At 45.6% G+C, this 12,924-nt stretch overlaps 1 protein-coding gene across 1 annotated transcript in view; it reads left to right on the top strand.

Annotated features, from left to right (window-relative positions):
* The first annotated feature begins 18 nt into the window (after window positions 1–18).
* LOXHD1 (lipoxygenase homology PLAT domains 1) overlaps window positions 19–12,924 on the top strand; it is an 85,199-nt gene continuing 72,293 nt past the window's right edge. Inside the window, exons 1-7 of the mRNA XM_075079003.1 lie at window positions 19–1,982; window positions 2,829–3,025; window positions 3,361–3,553; window positions 4,383–4,543; window positions 8,864–9,161; window positions 9,700–9,854; window positions 12,509–12,642. Of these exons, the coding sequence (XP_074935104.1) occupies window positions 1,973–1,982; window positions 2,829–3,025; window positions 3,361–3,553; window positions 4,383–4,543; window positions 8,864–9,161; window positions 9,700–9,854; window positions 12,509–12,642 (1,148 nt within the window). The 5' untranslated portion in view covers window positions 19–1,972. The remainder of the gene's footprint in view (window positions 1,983–2,828; window positions 3,026–3,360; window positions 3,554–4,382; window positions 4,544–8,863; window positions 9,162–9,699; window positions 9,855–12,508; window positions 12,643–12,924) is intronic.

Here is a 12,924-nt window from a genome sequence, read left to right as displayed (position 1 = left end):
GTCACCTTCATAGGTGACTTATGTTTGAGCCCTTTTCAAGCCATCTGCACATGGCCACCTGCTTTACAGAGTGAAAGGGAAGAATACGGGGTAGAATGCATACCCGACAACCCACTGAAGTTTAGAGGGGAGCTGCAAATGGAGATGTGTGTCTTTGTGGTGGGGCTGTGTGCACCTCTTTTGCATGGGGACTTTGCTGCTAGTGCTTCTGGGACCAGCTGGCTCTAGCTCACCTTAAGATTTCTCTCCTAGTGCTGTTTTTCTGCATGGTTTCTTTGTGTTTATTGTTTTCTTGTGCGTGGGAAGGGATAGGAGACTACGATAACCTTCCTTCAGGTGGATGAAATGGAGACCTGTCATCCTTGGTCTTCCAAAATATTTGGTTACTTCTTGTTCACCATGTCGAGTCCAACTGATCATGATAGTAAGCTGTGCTGGCTTATTACCAGTGAGATACTATAAGTCTGATCCAGCTCTCAGTGAGCATTTGTCCATCTGCCCAGATCCCTGTTATAAGAGTCGTTTGCTGGTTTCCGTGTGTGCTGGCTCATCAGCAAAATCAAATGTGGAAACTTAAATGGGAAGTGAGCTCCCCTCGTTGTCAGTGTGAGGGTCAGCCAAAGAGGATGCGCGTGGCACAGCGGCACTGCAGAAAGCCTGCAGGACATCTGTGCTGCATGTGTTTGAGCAGAAGCAGGTCTTCTGCGGTCTGGTGTCATTCACATAGCTGTGTGCCTGCCTTTAAAAAGAAACAGTTTCTGGGGATTTGTTTTTCTCTTTCTAGTTCTGGGAATTATTGTAGCAACTTAAATAACCTATGTGACCTGCCAGAGCTTGCTCACTTGTCCTTCATTCACCCCCACTGGTTTTAAGCAGTATTTTTAACTGCAGAAGGTGCTGCTGCTGATAGCTGTACCTGGGAGAAACAGGCTTCCTGGGAACCGCACCTGCTCTCATGTTGCGACATTAAGGGACTGAAGTGGCCCCAGTGCACCGCTGTGGGAGACCTGACCTTACGCTGATGCTTACAGGAATATCCTGAGTGCTGCAGCAGTCTGAGTTTGAAGTGGAAAGTGAGAAACCTCTGCCAGCGCCCTTGTTGTCGTACAACGGCTGCTGTATGGTGTATGATGGGATTGGGCCTGTAATTCCTTCGTGCCTGAGGCTGAAGGAACAGCTGTGAAGATTACCAGATTAGCAATTTGTTCCCCTCCATTTTCCTTTCAGATTTTTCCCCCTTGAGATCGTGCTACATTTTGCTTTGTGCTTGGCACTTCTTCTTAATTAGTTTAGTTGGATCATTAGATTAATGTTGAGAAACAAAGGAAATCCTTCCTTTTGCTGGTGCCAGCTGCCTCCACCTATCCAGCCCTGAAAATGGGAACAGCAAAATTAATCTTATTTCTGGTGGACAAAAAAGGGTTATATACTTATCTGAAAGGAAGGGAAAAGTGATGATAAACTAGAGTAAGCAAACACTAAAAAAAAAGGGGGGTTTTACTAACTTAGATGCTGTAAAGGTTGTAATAAAGGAGCCTGGTAATAAAGGCTGCAAGTGTTTCTGGTCAATGAAAGTCAATGCTTTCAAGAGACTGAGATTGCCCGTTTACAAGAATAACTTGTGGCTATGGAGTTTGTGCTTTCCAGACAGGTGGACATCACAGCACATGCTTATCTACCGTGAGCAGGTCTGTCAAGATCTCTTTTCTTGGAAAAATGGAGGTTTAAAGTGTGACTGCTGTAGGGTCTGGTCAAGCTTCTGTGAAGTTAACAGAGATAGAGTCCTGTAAAAATATCTTTTTGACTATGGTGTGGATTTTTACTATGTATGGGGCCAGCCTAGATTTTGAAAGGTCTAATAGGTCCTAATAATTCAAAGATAACTTACTTCTGTTTGTAAACCAGATGGCTTGACAAAAATGAGGATGATGGTCAGATTGTCCGAGAATTAGTGCCAGCTGGGGAGTCACCAATGCTAAAAAGTGAGTTTAGCTTGGAAAAAGGAAGGTCTGGGTTTGAGCTGTGTATGCACATTTATACTTGCTTTGTTCTACTTCATGATTCATGTCAGTTCACAGTAAATCTACTGGGCTTTTTTTGCCATTCTTCTGCAAGAAGATGCAGTAGGTCACTTAGGGGGAAATGCCTCTGATGCTTAAATCAAGGTTTATGAATGGGATTAATCTGCATAAAAGAGAATAATTGCAACATTATACCTGGAGGCAAAAAAAATTATTTTTTATGTCGAGATTCATTTAAGAATTGCTTTCTCATATAGCTTTCTCTGAAGGCTCTTGAATTGCCACTTCTTTAGCAGAATAAATTCTGTTGAATAACATTATGTTCCCAGAAGAAAATCACCAAAAAAAATTATATTGTCTTTTTCTGGAGAACCAGGGCACCAATACTACAATTTTCTTTAGAAAGCAGTGCTTTTAGAGCTCAAGTTGAGATGTTTTTTGTTTTGTTTTAGAAAAAAAGTCAAAGCTATTGAATTAAATTGTAAGTATAAAAAAAGTGAAATCACCTCACTTGCCCAAGCTCATTTTTACGGCTTGGTAATCACCTAACAGTGAGGGGAAGGCATACAGAATATTTTCTGCTTTTTATCGTAACTGTCTCACCTCTTACATTTTGGTGAATAACTCCAAGGTGTGACAGCTTATCCAGTGTGGCCTAAGATGCTGGATGCATGAATGGAGGAGCAAGTCCTTCCCTGTCTGCAGCTGCAGCCCCCCCTTCCCTGTATCTGTTTGAAGCCAATAGCCTGGCTGAGCACTGGAAATGCCACTCACGTATCTGTATTTTGTACATTGATCTCACTTTAGATGTCAGTTATCACATCAGCGTGAAGACGGGAGATATCCCAGGTGCCAGCTCAGACTCCAAAGTTTTCATCAAACTCTATGGTGAAAAAGCAGACTCCAGCAAAGAGCCTCTCTTAGTCTCTGATAACGATCTAGGCAATTATTTTGAACGTGGTCGAGTGGATGAGTTTACTCTAGACACGATGGATATTGGAAAGGTAAGAATTAATTGCAGGTGGCTCTGTGCTTCATGCAAGTGACTGAATTCAGAATCAATATATAGCTAAGGATTGAATATGATGTAAGAATCGCTGACCTTTGCATTCAAGATTAAGAAATACATTTTGTAGAGGCTGTTACATTGGCAGCCTAGCATACATGCTGGCATGTGAAGAGTGTGTTTTAAGTTTATAGTTAAATTCATATACAAATTATTTACATGAACATGATGAAAGAACAGGGTGCCAGGGGAAAGAGTTTTTAATATACTAAGTAAATTCTGTTGTGTTGGGGTTTTTTTCTGGCCTCTTGGTTTTTGTTTGCTTTTTTAAAGATCAACCGAATCCTGATTGGACACGATAACGTGGGTCTCCGGTCTGGCTGGTTCCTGGCCAGTGTCCAGATCACGGTTCCAGTCCAGGGAAGGCAGTACATGTTCCCCTGCAACCGATGGCTCGACAAAGATGAGGCTGATGGCAGGGTTGAGGTGGAGCTCTACCCAAGTGAGATTGTCCCTATTGAGAAATGTGAGATAAAACACATGAAGAAATGTGTGCTTTTTTATAACTAGGACTAAATTTGTATTACTAGTATTCTTAAAGGATGAGGACACCACTGTGTTAGACACCAAAACCAAAACATCCCTGTTCAAAGAGCTTATATGCTGAGGGAAGTAGATTTTTCTGCTTTTTGTATTTTTTTTCTAAAACAGCTGGAAAAACATAATTGAGTTTTCCATCTCAATTTCCTGAGATCATATGAAATCTTTACACCCTGGGCAGTGTACCAAAGCACAAGGTGCTGTGCTGCTTCATTACAATATTGGTGGGTTCTGCTTTTTTCACATTTACCTGCCCCAGTCTTGCACAAGCACAGGTCCTGTCCTGCTTGTACTACCCCATTGCCTGGAAGAAAGACGCTGTTTGATAAATAAGTACCAAATCTCTACTTGCTATTTGACTTTTATCAGTAGATTTGTTTTCTTTTAAGTTTGTGGTTAAAATTTGCCTTGGGATCCTGAGAAAAGATGTATTTTCCCTCTGCTTTCTGTATCTCCCTCCCTTGTATCGTATTAAGATGATCATTTAACCACTCCATATTTAATACTGAAATGAATTTCCCATTTAAGGATCTATTTTGCACCCCTCTGACACTGGCTTTATACTTGTAAAAGGGAAAACTATTAGGCTGGTCCTCAGTGAAGAGTTGTGTTATCTCACATTTGTTTTGGATAACAGCAAATGGTTAGCTACGTGGTCATTTGTTAAGACAAAGTAATTTGATTTTGAACCTGAGCCTTCAGGAATGTTATTATCTGAGCTCCTCTGCTGATCTAATTGCTTTATTTTTGAATAGTGATAAACTACGAGGTGTCTGTGGTTACTGGAGACATGCGGGCCGCAGGCACCAATGCCAAAGTCTTCATGCAGATTTATGGTGAGACTGGCAAAACTGAGCTGATCATCTTAGAAAACAGATCGAACAACTTTGAACGGGGAGCCACAGATATCTTCAAGGTATGATGAAGGCAGTCCTTGCCACTTCTATGAGGGGAAAGAAATGACCAGCCAAAACTGAGACATCAACAGGTTAATTGGCCCAATCATAGAAAACAATCGACTTTTTAACCAAATTGCCAGGTCTGTTGGTATCTGCTGTTCTTTGTCCCTATTTTGGGGAGATTTTGTATTTCTTTTGGGAGCTTTTGTGTTTTGTGTAGTGGCTGTTATCTTCTGAGTGACTGGTAGCAAAGGTATCATAGAAGAATATGGTCTAATAGCAGCATTTGTTTACCTTTACTTTCAAAAGGAGGTAATCACGTTAGATCTTAAAAGACCTTAAACCTATATTTTGGGCCTGACCACAGGTTATTGTCCCTTTTCTTTATCTAGTTGGGGAAAAAGAAACCCCATACAGAATATAAGGAATTTTGGTTTTGCCTGTGGTCACACATGTCTTTGGCCACCAGTATATGTTGTCAGCCCAACCCTGCAGAGATTTGCTGCTGTAATTTCAGTGAACACGTGAGTGCCTCATGGATTTTACTGTCTGTATCACTAGTCCAGTGAGCACTGCACAGTCACGGTGCTCAAGCTGTACAGCACACTCCTTCAGCTATCAGTCTGGCCAGCATTTAGGTTTATACTGCAGAGTCTACAACTCTTTCTGAGCATCCCAACAGCAAGTATTTGCAGAGATGAAAAGCCTTAGACATAAGCCGGCTGTGTGAGCCAGGACCTGGCTTATCCAGAGGATAAGAGGTCCTGGACTGACAAGGCTGAGCAGAGTGTGCACAGCAGCATGGTTGGGCATTCTCTCTTGAGTGGGACCTGGCTACATTGGACCGCCACCCTTTTCTGGTTTCCTTGCTTGGACTTTCTTTCCAGAGAAACCAAGGGGGGGGAGGGAAAGGAATTGTCTTAGTTCTTTCCCTGATGTGGTGTTAGAACAAGGACAGGATGTGCTGCTGGGCATGTGGGACCCACATCCTTCTGTACTGAAGTAATCTTAGGAGACACCAACACCTGGACAGCAAAGCACAGAGTCCAGAGGTAAGCAGGATTTAAGGCACGTCTGTCATATGTGCTCATAGCACAAGCTCAGCTCAGTGGTGCCTAGGTCTCCTTGTGAATTTGCAGTCCTAGAGAGGTGGGATCCATCTCATCACAGTCGTGGAAGTTGTGGAAGCTCCCCTGAATCATCAAGACTGGGGTATCCTTCCTGTTGTCACTGGCCAAACGGAGGTACCTTTATCCACAGCTTTACAACAGTTTAGTGATGTGTATATTTGAGATCAGCTCACCTCCTCCTGCATCATTTTCTTGCTTTATAGAGCGGAGCTAGCAATGTTTATCCATTTGTAATGAGTTCTGTGGGATGTAAGATGACTAGCACCTTATAAATGCTTGCTTTCTTAAGACTTTATAAATCTAAGACTAGATTTCTCTGATTTTAAAGGAAATTAGCTTTCCAAAATTTACAAGTAAAAGCTATTATCTAATATCAGATTTATAATAAAAACATGTACAGTGTTCTGTTTACATAGCTATGTTTATATCCTCTCTCAGATGTTTATTGCCAGACTTTAATTCGGCCATTTTCTGTGATTTTTTTTTATAAGCATACAAGGCAGAAGCTCTGAAACCTTAATAGACAGATCCTCTATATCTTTCAAGATACAATCTTTTACAAAATATATGGGCAAGAATAGATTCTGTGAGCTACATGCTAATAGGGAATGCCATCAGTTATAGACAGGGCATGCAGGATGATTGTAGCAAATCTAAGGGTAAAATGGTGTAAGAAGACACACATTCTTTATGTCAGAACAGCTGGATCAATTTTAGTTTTCTGATAAGCATCTTGTGTGCAATTGATTTTGTTTTAACTTAGTATAGAAAAAAATGGTTCTAGAGTGAAACCTTATATGCCAGTTTTGTTGCCAGTTTTCAGCCTGAAGCAAATGTTTGTGAATTTCATAACATAAACACTGCCTAACAGCATAAACAATCATCAGAAACAATTGGTTGGTGAAGGATTGCATGGAGTAAAACCTTCTCTCCAACTTCATTAGGTAGTGATCCAGACGAATAGTCTAAACCAATGAGGGTTTGTAGCTGCTGTATTGACTAGAGAGATGGAAGCCTTACTGATACAGCCTTCTGCCACTGGTGTGTTGTAATCACTAATGATTGTACCCTCTCTGCTCACTAGCAAAGAGAGAAAGTACTCTTCTAATTTTTCAGAAGAAAGCAGGGAGAAGGGCAGACAAAACCATTGGTCTGTGTTAGAGATCAGATTATGAGTCCTATATGTACCTTCATTACTGCTTGCTTGGTTCATGGCTTATGCTAAGTACGTGGCTTGTGCCAAGAGTGTAGTAAGCAGTAATGGCTCCCCTCAGCCCCCTCTTCTCCAGGCTAAACCCCCCCAGCCCCCTCAGCCGCCCCCCAGCACACTTGTGCTCCAGACCCTGCCCCAGCCCCGCTGCCCTTCTCTGGACACGCTCCAGCCCCTCAAGGCCCTTCTTGTCCCGAGGGGCCCAAACCTGAGCCCAGCATTCGAGGTGGGGCCTCACCAGGGCCCAGCACAGGGGCCCCATCCCTGCCCGGCTCCTGCTGGCCACCCCAGTGCTGACACAAGCCCGGGGGCTGGTGGCCTCCTTGGCCACCCGGGCACTGCTGGCTCATGCCCAGCCGGCTGTCAGCCAGCACCCCCAGGGCCTTCTCCGCCGGGCACTTCCCAGCCCCTCTGCCCCAGGCCTGGGGCGTTGCCTGGGGTTGGTGTGACCCAAGGGCAGGACCTGGCCCTTGGCCTTGTTAAACCTCATAGAGTTGGCCTCAGACCATCGATGCAGCCTGTCCAGGTCCCTCTGCAGAGCCTTCCTGCCCTCAGGCAGATTGGCATTCCCACCCAATTTGGTGTCTCCTGCAGACTCCCTGAGGGCACACTCGATCCCCTCATCCAGATCACTGATAAAGATATTAAACAGGACTGGTCCCAGCACTGAGCCCTGGGGAATGTCACCTGTGACCAGCCGCCGACTGGATTTGGCTCCGTTCACCACAACTCTCCAGGCTTGGGCATCCAGCCAGATTTTTACCCAGCAAAGGGTCCACCCACCCAAGGCAGGAACTGCCAGTTTCTCCAGGAGAATACTGTGGGAAACAGTGTCAAAAGCTTTACTAAAGTCTAGGTAGACAACATCAACAGTCTTTCCCTCATCCACTAAGCAGGCCACCTTGTCACAGAAAGAGATGAGGGTAGTCATGGAGGATCTGCCTTTCCTAAACCCATTCTGCCTGTGCCTGATGTCCTCGTTGTCCTGTCCATGCTGTGTGATGGCACACAGGATGGTCTGCTCCATGACCTTCCCTGGCACTGAGGTCAGGCTGACTGGCATGTAGTCCCCCAGATCCTCCTTCCTGCCCTTCCTGTAGATGGGCATCACATTTGCTACCCTCCAGTCAACAGGGGCCTCCCTGGTTAGCCAGGACTGCTGATAAAGGATTGAAAGGGCCTTGGTGAGCGCTTCTGCCAGCTCCTTCAGTACCCTTGGGTGGATCCCACCTGGTCCCATAGACTTGTGTGTGTTTAAGCGGTGTAGCAGGTCACCAACCATTTCCTCCTGGATTATGGGGGTTTCATTCTGCTCCCCGCCCCCCCACCTTCCAGCTCAGGGGTCTGGGTACCCAGAGAACAACTGGTGTTACTGTTGAAAACTGAGGCAAAGAAGGCATTAAGCACCTCAGCCTTCTCCTCATCCGTTGTCACTGTTTGCCCCCACATCCAGTAAAGGACTGAGATTCTCCTTAGCCCTCCTTTTGTTGCTAATGTATTTACAGAAACATTTGATATAGTCTTTTGTGGCAGTAGCCAGATGAAGCTCTAGTTGAGATTTGACTCTTTTATTTTTCTCTCTGCATAACCTCATGACATCCTTGTAGTTGTCCTCATCTCAAAAAGGACTCAGGCACTAGGAATCTGATGAATTAGGATGATATTTTGGCATATTGGCCTTTAATGCCAACATAGAGACAATACCGCTGAGGAAAGCAATGGTGTAGTAGGGAGCCTGGTAGACTTCAGCTCCTATCCTTACCATGGTTGCTCTGAATGTCTTCGTCTCAATCTGTTCAGATGAGATTTGGTGATGGGAATTATGAAAGAATAAAATAGGAAGGAAAAATCTAAGGTAAACTTGCATATGAAATTGATCTTATTCTTGCTTATATGGTTTTGGGTGATAGAGGCGATGATCCCCATTTTTAAGAATACACTTCATGAAGTTAAGATGTCTTACATTCTCCTGGGTGCTGACTTTCCCTTGGTGACAGAGAGAGGCTGCAGATGTTGGCAAGATTTATAAGATCCGGATAGGCCATGATGGGAAAGGCATCGGGGATGGCTGGTTCCTGGAAAGCGTCACGCTGAAGCGGCTTACCACAAAAATGAAGGATTCCGATAAAAAGAAGAAAAAAAAGAAGAAGTCTGATGAGGAGGAAGAAGAGGAGACCAAGGTGGAAGAAGTAATGGAAGTCTATACATTTGTAGCACACCGCTGGTTGGCTAAAGATGAAGGAGATAAGGAGCTTGTGGTGGAGCTGGTGCCTGATGAGGAGTCTTCCCTGGAGGGTAAGTATCAGAGAGAACGCGTGTGTGTGTGGATACAGCAGTTGCATGAAGGATGATAACCAAACTGTGGTGCTTTGCAGGACTGTTTATGGACCCCCAGCCATCCGATTGCCCCAGGCTTGCAGTTTAGGTTACACTGTGCGTTTGTTGATCAGTTCTGGGGAGGAAAGGACAGTGGTTAAACTCAGGCAGAGTATGGAGGAGACAGCCTGAAGTTGGAGTATCCTAAAGGACTGCTATAGGATTCTCCAAGGCTTCTCTGGGTAACCTAGGTTGTGAGTCCCACAAGTTACCACTGTGGCTAGGAATTTAACAGGTTTTAACTATTTATTTGGTTAATGGCAAGGGCTGGAGAAATATGAAGCCCTCAATGTTTTACGACACATGCAAACCTTTTAACAAACTCCAGAAAAAACCTTTCTTAAAGCTGACTGTGCCAGCATTTTTGGGCTACGAGCTTTCATGGTGCGCCACAGGTCTGATGAAATATGGCTATTTCTGTGCTCTTCCTGATCTCCCTTTTCAATTTTACTTGCAGAGAATACTTATGAAGTCCGTGTGCTCACTGGGAATATGTGGGGGGCTGGGACGGATGCTAATGTCTTCTTGAGCATCTATGGCATAGGAAGAGGAGACACGGGTGAGCGCCAGCTGAAAAGGTCGAATAATCTCAACAAGTTTGAAAAGGGCCAGGTAATGCATGAACTCTACTCACTCAAGCGAGCAGAAGGCTGGCAGAGCTCTTTCAGTTATGCTGGCCATTCATTACAGTCTCTTCTGTGCAAGGCTTGGCTGCTTCTTTCAGCTGAAAGCTCAGATGTGTTTTATTTCCTAAATACATTATTTAAAGGAAAATGCCTCAAAACATTTTCAAGGGGAAATTCATTTTAATAATAAGATGAACACCAATTCTACATCAGAGCCACCTTTTGCATCTCCTTCCTGTAAGCATTCTGGTAACAGTGTTTCCTGCCAGGAATACTTGAAAACCACAAACTTTAAATAAATATTTGAGAGCATTTGTGAGGCCGTTTAAGTATGTCAGTTTTCAGATTGCAAATACATTTAGAATCTAAATGTTCTACTCCACCAGTCAGGGAGTAAAAGCAATATCACATGGTAGGTTATAATTACATTATAATCAAATTCAATTAAAGAACATCTTTTACAGATTGAATATTTGCCATAAAAGTATTTGTGAACAATTAACAAGCTAGTATTAGAGCCAGGAATTGTTCAAGGAGTAGTTTTGAATAATGAATAGTTATGGAAAGATAATCTGCTGTGGAAAACCTAAGATCAGAAAAAAAAAGCTGAAGGTTGCTAAATAAGCTGTTAGCTGTGATTTATGAGCTTGGCATTGGTGAAACTGCAACCTGCACATGGTTCTTCATTCAGTGGGAAGAGCTCCAAACTGCAAATGTAATACTCTCTGCTCTTGGGAGTAGAAACCCAAAGTCTACGAACAAGTTAATCACATTAAGATGTTTAAAGTATTATGATAACAAGGCCCATCCTGTCACACTAATACAGCTAATAAATAAACCTCATTGTTGTAGTAAAGGACAAAAGAAAAAAATTCTGTGGTTTGAAATAAAGGACATGGAGATACACAGGTGAGTTTCTATGGGGTCAGTACATTTGTGACCAGTTCCAGATTCACAAAGTCACAGAATCCCAGCATGGTGGGGTTGGAAGGGCCCTCTGGAGCTCATCCCGTCCCACCCTCTGCTGGAGCAGGCACCCCCAGAGCAGGGGCACAGGGCCGCGTCCAGGCGGGGGGTGAATGTCTCCAGGGAAGGGACCCCACAGCCTCCCTGGGCAGCCTGTGCCCCTGCTCTGGCACCCGCACAGCAAAGGGGTTTCTCCTCATGTTCAGGTGGAACTTCCCGTGTTCCAGCTTGTGCCCGTGGCCCCTTGGCCTGGCGTTGGGCACCGCTGAAAAGAGCCCGGCCCCATCGCCCTGACACCGGCCCTTCAGATATTTATAGGCATTGATGAGATCCCCCCTCAGGCTTCTCTTCTCCAGGCTGAACAAGCCCAGGTCTCTCAGCCTTTCCTCACCAGGGAGATGCTCCAGCCCCTGATCCCCTTGGCAGCTCTGCGCTGGCCTTGCTCCAGCAGCTCCCTGCCCTTCTTGGACTGGGGGCCCCAGAACTGGATGCAGCCCTGCAGATGTGGCCTCACTGGGGCAGAGCAGAGCGGGAGGAGAACCTCCCTCGCCCTGCTGGCCACACTCCTTTCCATGCACCCCAGGACACCGTTGGCATCTTGGCCCCAAGGGCCCGGTGCTGGCTCAGGGTCACCTGGCTGCCCCCCAGCACCCCCAGGGCCTCTCAGCAGAGCCACCCTCTGGCAGGTCACCCCCAGCCTGTGCTGGTGCGGGGGGTTGTTCCTCCCCAGGGGCAGGACCTTGCACTTGCTCTTGTTGAATCCCATGAGTTTCCCTTCGGCCCAGCTCTCCAGCTGGCCAGGGCTCGCTGGATGGCAGCACAGCTTCTGGTGCATGAGCCGCTCCTCTCCGCTCGGTATCCTCCACTCCTCTCCCTTTGTCTACCCAGCCAGTCACACTATAATAGAAGGCTATCATGTTGGTCAAGCATCATCTTCCCTTGGTGAATCCACGTTGACTACTTCTGATAACCTTTTTGTCCTCTACATGCCTGGAGATGACCTCCAGGATGAACTGTTCCATCACCTTTCCAGGGATGGAGGTGAGGCTGACTGGCCTATAGTTTCCTGGGTCCTCCTTCTTGTGTTTTTTGAAGCTTTGAGTGATACTTGCTGTCCTCCAGTCCTTGGGCACCAATCCTGTCCTCCATGACCTTTAAAAGATGATGGAGAGTGGCTTGGTAAGAACATCTACCAGTTCCCTCAGCACTTGTGGGTGCATCCCATCAGGGCCCATGGATTTTCTAGGATCCAGTTTGCCCAGGCGATCTCTGACCCGATCCTCTTCAACCAAGGGGAAGTCTTCCTTTCTCCAGATTTTCTCTCTCTCTCCTTGGGGCTGGGATTCAATGTGGGGGGAAATGGTAAGCCTGAAAGGAATGAGATTTAGGAGAGATGAGTTAAACCTAGAAGAAGCTGAAATGGTGAGGAGGTAAAGAAAGGGGCGAAAGGTTGTGCAGCTCCATGGCTGTTACTGCCTTGCAGGAGCCAAGCATGAGTGTAACGGGACAGCTCAGAGCTCTGTAGTTATTTATTTTAGTACATCTACCCTAAGAACGCAAGGAAGACTTAAAAACACCTTTTGTTTTCAAGGGAAGAAAATTACTCTGGCCCAGTTACTGCCTCTCTTTCCCCCTTTCTGGGAAACAGTCATTTACCTCTTGCCTCCTGTGCAGGTGGATGTGTTCACCATCAAAGCCATTGACCTGGGTGAGCTGAAGAAGCTGCGGATCCGCCATGATAACTCTGGTGCTAGCCCAAGCTGGTTCCTGGAGAGGGTAGAGATTGTTGACCTCAAGGAGAGCACCACGTGAGCAGTCTGTCGCACCCTTTTCATACACCCAGAAAAGGGGGCACATTCTCAGGCACCTGCAGAACTGCAGGAAGACAGAGGAGATGCAGAAGGGCATTGCTGTAGCACCTGACCAATTCACAGGGAACAGGCGTCCTTTGGGAGCCTTGTGATGATTGTGCTGTTATACTGAGTGTGGGGCCATGCTGGGGTACCTCTGTGTGGGGTTCTGCTGTCCCAACATCCCTGCAGTTTGGGAAACAGCATGTGTTTCCATTCAAGGCTCCACTCTGGAAGTCG

The sequence above is a fragment of the Phalacrocorax aristotelis genome, chromosome Z (genome assembly GCF_949628215.1).
Source record: "Phalacrocorax aristotelis chromosome Z, bGulAri2.1, whole genome shotgun sequence".
In the NCBI taxonomy this organism is placed as follows: domain Eukaryota; kingdom Metazoa; phylum Chordata; class Aves; order Suliformes; family Phalacrocoracidae; genus Phalacrocorax; species Phalacrocorax aristotelis.
The sequence above is the reverse complement of the archived record's forward strand: the minus strand, read 5'-3'. Positions and strand labels throughout refer to the sequence as shown.